Here is a 12,003-nt window from a genome sequence, read left to right as displayed (position 1 = left end):
GGTAATTGTTATCTAAAACCATCATATTGAATTTGTCTGATCGTTCACTTTATATAAATGGGATCATATAGTACATGTTCTTTTGTCCCTGGCTTCTTTTGCTCAATATTTTGTTGTGAAGTTCATCTGAGTTGTTGCATATAGCAGTAGTTCATTTCTCCTCATTGCTGTGTAGTATTACATTGCATGATTATACCCCAATTTATTTATCCATTCTGCTATTAATAGAGATTTGGGTTGTTACTGGCTTGTGACTATTATGAATGATGTTAATATGAACATTTTTTCCCATGCATTTTGGTGCATTGGACTTCTGTGGGCTATAAACCTGGTAGAATTCCTGAAGTGTAGGGTATCCTAGATACAAGGAGAAATGACAACTGCCCAGTCATAATGGGAGATTCTTAACATGCCTCTCTCGGTAACAGAACACAGAGACAAAAAGCTAGAAGGCTATAGATTAATGGGATTAGTAAACTTTTTCTGTAAAGGGACAGATAGTAAATATTTTAGGCTCTGCAGATCGAATATCTGTCTACACCTACTCAGCTCTGCCATTGTAATGTGAAAGCGGCTGTAGAGAATATGCAAACAGATGGGTGTGGCTGTGTTCCAATAGATTATTTACAAAAACAGGTCACCAACTCACCATAGTGCCAACCCCCAAAAGATTAGAATAACATGATTAACAAACTTGAGCAATATAAAACACTCTGCCCAATGGTTTCCCCAAATGCACATAGAACATTTATAAACAGTTACCATATGGTGGGCCATAAAGCAAGTGTAAACAAATTTCAAAGGATTGAAATCATACAGACTGTTTTCTCTAACTACAGTGGAATTAGCTATAAAGTAATACCAAAATGATGACTAGAAAATGCCCATTTGTTTGACAAGTATGCTGTACACGTCTAAATAACCCATGGATCCATGAATCAAGGAAAATTACAGTGGAAATGTTTTGAATTACATTTTAATAATAATCCTTCATATCAACCCTTGTTGAATTCAACTAAAGTGGCCAGTGGAGGGAATTTATAGCCTTGAATACATATGTTAGAAAAGAAGGACGGATGAAAATCAGTGAATAAGTGTTTATAAGTATCTCTCTAGTTCTCTTTTTTCTAAACTATTGATTAGTATTTTGAAATACTGCCTTCGTACATTAGTAGAGAAACTTTTCCTCTTTTTCTGTGACCTACAAGAGTTTGCATAACCTTGGAATCATCTGTACTGTGAAGATTAGGTGAAACTCATCAGGCCCTGATGACTTTTTTGTTTTTAACTTTTTTTCATGGAAATTCAGAGTAGAGAGGATAGGATAATATCTGCCCGTCACTCGGCTTCAGTGATTATCAACTCACGGCTGATCTTGTTCATCTGTGCCTCCTCCGCTTTTGTTTTTCCCTTGGAGAGTTTCATAGCAAATTCAAGATTGCATGTCTTAAACTTGTAAATATTCTAGTATGCATCTCTAACTGGTAAGGTCGTTTAAAACTTTGTAAGCAGCAGCTCATTTTCAAATGTATCAAAGTTAATAATAATTCTTTTATTTCATCCAATCCCCAGTCCATGTTCAAGTTTTTTTTCTGATCGTCTCAAAGTTGTCTTTGAACATTGGATTGTTTGAATCGTGATCCAGAGAACGTGCCTGCCTTCTGTTTGCTTCTTACATCTCTTAGGTCTCTTTTATGCTGTGACAATTCCTCTTCTAGTCTTTCTTTTGTCCTCACCCCTCTTAACATATTACGATAAGAAGTGTACAGCAACGTTAATGAAGGATTCTTGCCTAAATAGTTAAATGTGGACGTGCTCAAACCTCTAAATTCAGCTACCCAGTTTACAGGAAAAATTGAGAGTGGAGGAGGTGAGGAAGAATAAATTAAATATACCATGATGAGGCAATCAGCGGAATCCAGAAGGCAGTACATCCGGTGGGACAAATGACTTATTCCCTTCCTCCCTCCTCCCATTCCTTCCCAAAGCACATATGGTTATTGATTTCTAATGACTTGCCAACATCTTTAATTTTATTTCAAGTGGGAATATTTTTGTACTTAAAATTTTTAAATTTAAAAATGTTTAATTTTGATTTAAAAGAATCTTGTGCTTATTGAAAAAAAGGTAAAATTCACTTTTCTAGTCTCTTGGACCAGCCATAATAATTATTAACATTATTAAGTTTTTTTTTGTAAATGAGTGTACACACACACACAGATATCGATGTATTGCTTTACTTTTGCAGAAATACAGGATCATACTACACACAATGAATAGAAATGTGCTTTGTTCATTGAGTTGTATATTATGGACATTTTTAATTTCAGTAAGTATGTTAAAATATTAAATTACTATGTAGTATTCCATTAGATGGATTATAATTATTCATTCAACTAATCTTCTGTTAGTGGACCTAAACATATGTTTAGTGTACTTTACGTAAGTCTTTGCTCACTTTGCTGCTATTTTCTTTGCATAAATTCCCCAAAACAGAAAGCTGAGTCAGAAGCGATGCCTATTTTGAAAATATTCAGTACATAATTGAGAATATACCCAGTAATGTTCTACCATATAATACTGACAGTAAAGGAATGTTATCATATTTCATGTGTCGTTTTCATGTCATTTTCAAGCACTGACTAAACTTATTTTTTACTATTGTCCATTTCTGTTACTTGGGTTTTATGCATCTACAGTAATATTGTGCAGACGATAGTTTGCCTCCTTTTCTCTGAGATTGGTAATTGCTGTTTGATTCCTTTCTCTAATTGCATTTGGAAGCATGGACCAACCAGTGACAAATGAGAATGGTAATTCTTGCACCCTTCCCATTCTGTGTGGGAATGCTTACAGAGTGTCACTGGTTCTCAATTGAGCATATACGGTGTTTGATTTTGGCTTTGCTTTAGATTTTTTCCCTTTTTTTCTTTTCTTTTGGAAAGAAAGTGTTACATACACAACTCAAGTGTCAGCGCCACTTCTCTACCCCGTTCCTTCCTCCTCCCCCATATGTAATCACTAAGTTGAAATTTTACCTTATAATCCTTTTTGGACTTTTAAGTATGTGTGTATCTACAAACAGTATATAATATTTTATGTACGTTTTAAAAGTTTATAAAAATTGTATTATACTTTATATATCCTTCTACCGAGATGTATAGGGTTTAGTTTTGTTATTGTTAATCAGTGAGCTTTTTCTTTCTTTTTTTTTTTTAACTCTCCTGACACCAAATATATGGGAGTTTTACCCCATGCCAACAAATTCTCCAACTCCCTGGACAGCAATTGGGTGTCCTACAATTCAGCTCAGTTCTGACGCTAACTACCAGGAGCCTGCAGAGACCCCATAGGATAAGAGCTCAGTCGCACAGGACTGCTCCCACTTCAGATGCCACTTGCAAGTCCCAGGTTGCCACCTGTACTTCTGACCAGTTGGCTGTAAATCAGAGGTTTCCCTGCCTCCCTTCTCAGGTTCGGTAACTTGCTAGAATGGCTCATAGGACTCAGGAAGATGCTTTACTTACTGTCACCAGTTTATTTAAAGGATACAAATGAACAGCCAGATGAAGGGCTGCATAGGGCAAGATCTAGAAGGGTCCTGAGCACAGGAGCTTCTGTCTCCGTGGAGTTGAGGTGTACCACCTGCCCAGTACCTCAAAGTGTTCACCAACTCAGAAGCTCTCCAAACCCCACGGTTAGGAGTTTTTATGGAGGGTCCATTACGTAGGCATGATTGATTAAATCATTGTCCACTGGTGATTAAACTCTATCTCCAGCCCCTCTGTCCTCCCCATAAGCCCAAGGTTGGGGCTGAAAGTTCGAGCCCTCTAATCATGCCTTGGTCTTTCTGGGGACCAGCCCCCATCCTGAAGCTATCTAGGGGTCCCCAGCCACCAATAACCTCATTAGCATCTAAAAGATACTCATCACTCTGGAGATGCCAAGGGTTTTAGGAGCCGTGTCCAGGAACCTGGGACAAAGACCAAATATCTATTTCCTATTATACCACAAGTCTAAGGAAGTAGCCGCTCCATTGCTAGGCTATTATGGGTTTGTAACAAAAGCAATACTGAGTTTTATGAACTGTTTTTTAATATCAATTTAGGCTTTTCTCCTCTAACCTATTAATTAATTTTATTAGCTACTTAGGCTGCCAACCTGACGTCCATGCCCTCCTTTTTAAGAAAATCCCTATTTTATTTAGGTAGCCATCCATCTAGCAACTTGACCTTAACTTCAGTTCAGTAGGAAACGCAGATTAGTCTTACAACTCAGGGGGGTTCCATTGCCATTCTCGGTTTCATTGCTGTATTCCAGGCATGAGCATTTGGTGCAGCTCTGATCTGTTAGGTGTGAGGGAAAGTCTGCCAAGGAGCTTCTAGGGAATGGTTGGGTCCTTGAGCCTCCAACCCTAGAGATCTCAGTTCTAACCATTCCTGTATAAACACCTTTTCCTACCTCCCTCCTGCCCGTAAGGAGCTCTACATATGAGTTGTGTGCCATCCTTTTTGGGCTGACCCTGCAAGGAGTCTAGACTCATGGGCCAAGACTGGGACAAAGCAGTGTCAGAATTAGAGATGGTGGTGGTATGCTTGTTCACTGCTATGTTTACCAGTCGGTCAGAGAATGAGTCAGAAATGAGGTCTCTAGGTGTGGAAGATTCAGGAGAGCTAGAGAAAGAGGCTGAGAATAATAATTTGCTGCCTCAAGAAGTGAAAACTAAATTCAAGTTGACCTCATGCTGTTGGTCTCCTTAGAGTGAGTTTCTAGCATGGCTCCAGAGCTTGGCTCTTGGGGAGACTGATTTCTGATCTGCTGCTTCTGAGGCAAGGGTGGGGCTGCCTGTGCATTCCTGCTTGTGTGGAAGGAGCTGGCTGGGTGTGCACAGTGAATATTACAAGAGCCAATTCCAAGGGCCCTGTTTTGGCAAATGTGACTATATGGCCACCTCACAGGATGATGCACCAGGAAGTGAAGTTTTTAAAGTGCATGAGAAAGAGAACAAATTTGTATTGTGAGGCTGTTGGAAGAGAGAAATATTATAATGGAGAAAGGCATATATGGATTCTAATTCCCACATTGCTACTTAGGAAGGTTGTTAGCCTGGGCAACACACTTCGCCTGACCAAACCTTAGCTTACTTGTGTTAAAAATGGAGATAATAGGGGCTGGCCCGGTGGTGCAGTGGTTAAGTTCGCACATTCTGCTTTGGCAGCCTGGGGTTCACCAGTTCAGATCCTGGGTGCAGACCTATGCACTGCTTGTCAAGCCATGCTGTGTCAGGCATCCCAAATATAAAGTAGGGGAAGATGAGCATGGATATTAGCTCAGTTCCAGTCTTCCTCAGCAAAAGGAAGAAGGTTGCACGGTAGATGTTAGCTCAGGGCTAATCTTCCTCCAAAAGAAAAAAAATGGTGATAATAATGAGTACATTACAGAGTAATGTTAAGGAATACATAAGACACTGCTTATGATTTGTTAAGTACATTAGTCTTCAAACTGGGATAATTGCCTCGGTGCAATAAACAAAAAATTTAGGAGTATGTGGACACAGGTTTAAGTCACTTTCCAGAACCACTACGTCTATATGTTATCTTCCCTAAACTTGATCTGTGTGAGAACTTGGTGGTGGACAGGACCATGAACTGGTTTTTGTTTCCCATCTCCTCTTCCACATCCACTACATTCCACCTTTGGGAAGAAAAGGGCATTCCTCTTGACCATTCCATATCTTCCTGTGGAGCACGGCCCCAGGATGTAAAAACTTCCAGGGTGTTAAAGAGATGGATGAAATATTGGGGCCTTCTGTTAGAATGAGTCCACATGGTAAGAGAGAGCTGAGGCCCCAGGCACATGTCCTCTTGTAATTGAATTTGCTCCTCAATCCACAGGTTCTAATCTACAGGAATGAGACGTTTTCAGTAATAGAAGAAGAAGGTTCCAGGCTTGGGAGATCGTCATTTCTGGCAGCAGCCTGACCTGAGATATTCAACCACAATTTCCAGGCAGGCCCAGAGTAGACAGAAGACAGAGCACGCCCTAGAGTTGTTGGTCCTTTCTTAAGAACAGGAGGAATGACCAAGGCCCAGGTGAGGTTTGTTTTACCTGTTTTATCCTTGATTTCCCAATGGACATGTGGAAGCTTCTAAAAGTCTGATGAAATGAGACAGCATATGTTGATAAAAATCAGGACCTGTCAGAAAATAAGTTTAGGCTATAATCTTAAAATCAGGGCAAATTAGGAAGCAAGATGTGTAGGTCATAGGGTTTGTACAAAATTCTTAACGTTGGAACTTAGGTAAGTGACTGTGTAAGACCCTGTGGGTTGCCTTAGCTTTGAACTTGTGTCTGCTTTTCTCGGCAGCCGTAATAACAAGAAAAATGTGAAAAGTTACATGATTTGCAGTGTGTGTGAGGAGAAGGCAAACCAGTTCTTCAGAGGAAGTAAACATTTCATTGTTCTTCGGTCTTAAGAAATTTCTTTCCTTAGCTCTTCAGAGAGATTTTTTTGGTAGACAGTGTCCTCAGTAACAGTCGTGTCATAAAGGCATATGGTGTTTCCTTTGGCTCTTTCTTCTTGTGTTCCTCCGAGTAGGCTAAGGAGGTGATGCCAGAGCAGAACTCCAGTGGACAAAATTCTTCAGAAGCAGCACACCTCAACAACAGAGCCTTCGGGTGGTCCGACTTTACCCAGGAGTGAAGTCTGGATTGTCCATAGAATAAGTGGGTTGTGTGATCTTTGAGTGGTCCTCCAGGAAGGAGAGTTCTCTCAACCAGATTTGTGTTACTGATTTGGCAAGAGACAGCTGCAGGTTCCATTCTTGGAGAACAGCTTGGATTACAGACGTGGACAATGCTCCCTTTATACCTTCTTAACCTCAGGTTCAAAAAATGAAGTCAGAGCCAATTATTCTTGTTTTGGTCTTCATATTTTTAATTATGCAAATGATACCTGGCTACATTTGCATGCAAGAGATTCAAGCAAACAGAAGTATTTGCACCAAAAGAGAATATCCCCTCACACCTTTTTCCTGCCCAATCCCCACCCGAAGGATAACAAATGTTAATAATGTGGGTCTCCATCCAGTCCCTTTCTATAGTTGACGTGTGGTGGAATATGTCTATATTTATGTACATTTCTATATCCATACATATGTTACTTATACATGTGTAATTGTGTATGTTAGGATGTTTGGGATCATATTATATACACTCTTTGGGAACTTGTTTTTTTTCACTTAAGAGAATGCCTTGAAGATCATTGCTATCAGTATTTTTTCATCTTCCTGATTGATTTAAATGTTTACGAGGTATTTTATCACATCTAACCCTGTCTGTTTTCTATGGACATTTAGATTATTGATAGGTTTTCACTATTGTAAACAAAGAAATAATGAACATTCTTACTGCACATTGTTTGATGTCTATGCAAATATTATTTTAGTACTTTTTTAAGCTGGGAAAATTAATTAGTAGAATTCTGCAGTGCTGTGATCTGAATGTTTGCATGCCCCCAAAATTCATATGTTGAAATCTTAACCCCCAAAGATGATGGTTTTAGGAGGTGTGCGGCGTTTGGGAGGTATGTGGGTCGTGACGGTGAGGCTTTCATGAATGGGACCAGTACTCTTATAAAAGAGAATCCACAGAGATCCCTCACCCTTCCACCAGGTGAGGACACAGTGAGAAGGCACTATGAAACTTGTATGAGCCAGAAAGTGGCTGTGACCAGAGTGTGGCCATGCTGTCACCTTGATCTTGGACTTCCCAGCCTCTGCAACTATGAGAAATAAATTTTTGTTTATATTAGCTGCTTTGTCTGTGGTATCTTGTTATAGCAACCCAAGTGCACTGAGACACATGGTCCTATGGTATGTGAAATGGTCACAGTGTGCATCGTTTATCATGGGGAATATGAGCTGAACATGTTACCGCCCCTCTTTCCACATCATCTATTCCACCTCAGATTGCACTGGAATTTGTTATTACAGGGAGCGTTATCATTCGAGGATGTGGCTGTGGGCTTCACCTGGGAGGAGTGGCAGTTACTGGATCCATCTCAGAAGGACCTGTACAGGGACGTGATGTTGGAGAACTACAACAACCTACTGTCAGTAGGTAAGGACAGCATCACCATCAGCTGCCTTTTCTTTCTCATTCAGTGCAACCTGTAGGATTCCTGAAGTATTTCATGGTTTGGGCTAAAGCATTGTAGGTGGTAGACTTTTATTCTCCTCTTTGATCGTAGAGTGTATGCTCTCCCTTCCCCAGTAAAAAGCTTTTACTTTACTGAAGCACAAATGATGTGGTCCCTGAAATATAACTTTTTCCAGTTTTCATAGATCCCCCAATCTTAAATACTTGGTGCTAAGTGTTCAATGACTTCCTGTTTACAGGATATCAAGCTATGAAGCCAGATTCTCTCTTCCGTTTGGAGCAAGGAGAACCACCATGGATAGCAGAGGGAGCAGCCCATAGTCAAACCTGTCCAGGTGAGTGAGTGAAAACCAAGAAAATGGGGAGAGATGACTCTACAATTCCGGCGGGTCAGTGAAGGGGTGACGCTGTTGAAATGTTCGGAGAGCTTTTCTTACACTACTTGGCAACCCTGACCTAACACCTCTCTGCGTCTCTGTTGTTTATCACGGTTGTTCTTCTTTCCCTGCTGTTTAAGGATGATGTCTTCCTTTTTTTAGGTTTCTAGATCTGATGACAGTCTTTCTCACCTAGGACCTTGATCTCTTAACCTGGTTCTAGTCTTCCTGGTATGCACCTGTCTTCTCCTTTTCTTTGTCTGCAGCAGTCTCACTTCCTCTTCTCCACCTTACTTGCGATAAAATTCCTCTCACTACCCATACAGATCGCTTTGCACTTAGCACTGCTGTCTACTTCTCCAACGTCTCTGCCCCTTTTAAAAGGGCTGATGGCCCTCCCTGACAATCCGCCTCACCTTGGTTCATCTGAAAACCACACACACCTTGTCTCTCAGGGCACCTCTCTCTACTTCTTCACCCACTGCTTTCCCAGCTGCCAGGTTCTGTCTTTTTAAATCTTCTGCTTGATTCTCATATTAAAATTTTAATTCATTCTCAAGGCCTAAGCTCTCTGTTCTCTGTCGAGAGCCCCAAATTGACCTAATCTGTACTCCAAGCCCCTGCATGTTGCAAGTCACCAAGGCAGCTGTCCATGATGTCCTACTTCCTATATGTGAAGCCAGTTCCTCCTTTCCCTCAGTGATGTCTTCACCACCCTAGAGTGTATCATATATACCGAAGATTTAAGCTCTGTACTCTGACAGATACTCCTGAGTTGACATTTACCTAGCTATGGTCTAATCTGCCTTTTAATTCTGTATTTTGCCTGGACCCAGGATAATTATCCTGTGAAATCCTTTCTCCTTCAGCCTCAGTGTCAGAACCTGAGACTATTTTTCCTCCTGATGGATCCTTTTCCTCCTGTGCATTTTATTTATGTTCCACTGTCCTGCTCTGTGCTGTGGCACCTGGCCACCTTTGAGTTGCCTTGAGTCTTCCCTATTTGGTCTGCTGTATTATTTCTGAAGGTCTCTGCTGTTCCTATTAACTGTCATTGGTTTGAAAAGGCCATTTGGAAATTCCATACTCTCAATTCCTACCTCAAAGTAGGCTGTAATAATTTCAACTCGCACTGCCCCAATTGCTACATACTTTAGCTGGTTTCACTGTTTCTCTTCGTCCTTTTTTTTTGTTTTTTTTTTTGTTTTTTTTGTGAGGAAGGTTGTCCCTGAGCTAACTTCTGTTGCCAATCTTTCTCTTTTTGCTGGAGGAAGATTGTCCCTGAGCTAACATCTGTGCCAATCTGCCTCTGTTTTATGTGGGATGCCACCACAGTGTGGCTTGGTAAGTGCTGTTAGGTTTGCGTCTGGGATCTGAACCTGCGAACCCCAGGCCACCTAAGCAGAGTGCGTGAACTTAACCACTATGCCACTGGCCAACCTCTTTAGTGTTTTTCTTAGTCCCTTTTGATATTAGGCTGCATTCCTCTGTGGGTAGGGAAAGCAGTGGAACTTGATGAGAAAACATGAAGAGTGAGAGTTGGTTGGAAAAACAAGAGATCTACATATATTTAGACATTGAAAAGACCCAGCCAAATAGAATGAGAAATATCAGAGCTATGAGAGGAGGAGAGTCAGAAGATGTCCCAGAAACAAGTGACGTACGTATTCCCAGGAGGAGAAAGTGATAGGTTTTGTTGAATGTCAGAGATAATGTCAGATAATTTGAGGACTGGCATCTCTGCATTTGACTGTGATGCATTTTTACATCCCGATACTGCGTTCTTTCACTCTGAGCTCTTTTTCTTTCCATGAAGTTCGAGTGCACACTTGGAACACCCTTTTTCCTGACTTCCTGTCTACACCACACTAACTCAGTCATGATCATCTATTTTTTTTTTATTGAGTTATTGATAGGTTACAATCTTGTGAAATTTCAGTTGTACGTTAATGTTTGTCAGTCATGTTGTAGGTGCACCACTTCACCCTTTGTGCCCACCCCCCACCCCACCTTTCCCCTGGTATCCACTAAAACTGTTCTTATTCCATAATTTTAAATTCCTCATATGAATGGAGTCATACACAGATTGTCCTTCTCTCGCTGACTTATTTTACTTAACATAATTCTCTCAAGGTCCATCCATGTTATTGCAAATGGAATGATTTTGTTCTGTTTTGCAGCTGAGTAGTATTCCATTGTATATATGTACCACATCTTCTTTATCCATTCGTCTGTTGCTGGACACTTAGGTTGCTTCCACGTCTTGGCTATTGTAAACAGTGCTGCAATAAACATTGGGGTGCATAGGACTTTTGGGATTGCTGACTTCAAGCTCTTTGGATAAATACCCAGTATTGGGATGGCTGGATCGTATGGTAGTTCTATTTTTAACTTTTTGAGGAATCTCCATACTGTTTTCCATAGTGGCTGCACCAGTTTGCATTCCTACCAGCAGTGTATGAGGGTTCCTTTTTCTCCGCAACCTCTCCAACATTTGTTGCTATTAGTTTTAGATATTTTTGTCATTCTAACGGGTGTAAGGTGATATGTTAGTGTAGTTTTGATTTGCATTTCCCTGATGATGATCATCTATTTTTTTGGTATTGTTTTATTGATTGGTGTGAGGCTTCTATATCTGATTCTTCCTTACTTAGTGTAGACTACATAATCCCTCACTGACACCGTCACTTGAGTCCACTCCTTATATCTTTCTTAAAAGCAGGTTTAGTTTTGTTTCATTTTGGTTTTAATTTTGTTTTCGTTTCTTTTTCTTTTGCTGAGGAAGATTTACCCTGAGCTAACATCTGTTGCCAGCCTTCTTCTATTTCGTATGTATGTCGCCACCATAGCATGGCCACTGACAGAGAAGTGGTCTAGGTCTGCACCCAGGAACCAGACCCAAGTCACCAAAGCAGAGCACGCCAAATTTAACCACTCGGCCACCAAGGCTGGCCCTTAATTTTGTTTTTTAATCAGAGATGTGTGTAAACCATGTGGGAGCTTGTTCAAGCTGCAGGCTTTGTCTCTTGAAATTCGGTTTCTGATTTACTAGATCCAGGGAGTGACCTGAGTATGTGAAGTTTGAAAGGCTTGCCAGGCACTTCTGCTTTGATCCCTGTAGTTGAAGAACCAGCACTCTAATATGCTCTGAGAGAGAGTCCGATGTAATGGAGGACAGAAATACCTTCCAAGTTTAGAAGTCCCAGTTGGAAAGGGTTGGCATAAGTGCATAAAAGTCTAAAATTTTTAGCATTTGGTTATGAAGGCCAGACAGGGACTGTTTTCCAAAATTATAGAAAATTGAGCTTTGATAGTGTTACAGAGACAAATTAGTGCTTTTTTGGGGAAGCATGATAAAATAATTTCTGCATTAAAGGTATCTGGATTTTGAATAAAAATGATGATGAAAGGCCTTGTGCATCAGTAACAATATAAAAAGAAGACTTTGCAGATGGAAATGAGGAAG

The 12,003-nt window shown here is 40.5% G+C and overlaps 1 protein-coding gene across 1 annotated transcript in view; it reads left to right on the top strand.

Moving 5' to 3' along the window:
- The window catches only part of LOC100065404 (zinc finger protein 615), a 39,985-nt gene that overhangs the window by 23,247 nt on the left and 4,735 nt on the right, over window positions 1-12,003 (top strand). The window contains exons 6-8 of the mRNA XM_070225622.1: window positions 6,073-6,092; window positions 7,995-8,121; window positions 8,400-8,495. Of these exons, the coding sequence (XP_070081723.1) occupies window positions 6,073-6,092; window positions 7,995-8,121; window positions 8,400-8,495 (243 nt within the window). The remainder of the gene's footprint in view (window positions 1-6,072; window positions 6,093-7,994; window positions 8,122-8,399; window positions 8,496-12,003) is intronic.

Source organism: Equus caballus, chromosome 10 (genome assembly GCF_041296265.1).
Source record: "Equus caballus isolate H_3958 breed thoroughbred chromosome 10, TB-T2T, whole genome shotgun sequence".
NCBI lineage: Eukaryota > Metazoa > Chordata > Mammalia > Perissodactyla > Equidae > Equus > Equus caballus.
This window is presented reverse-complemented; position numbering and strand designations above follow the sequence as displayed.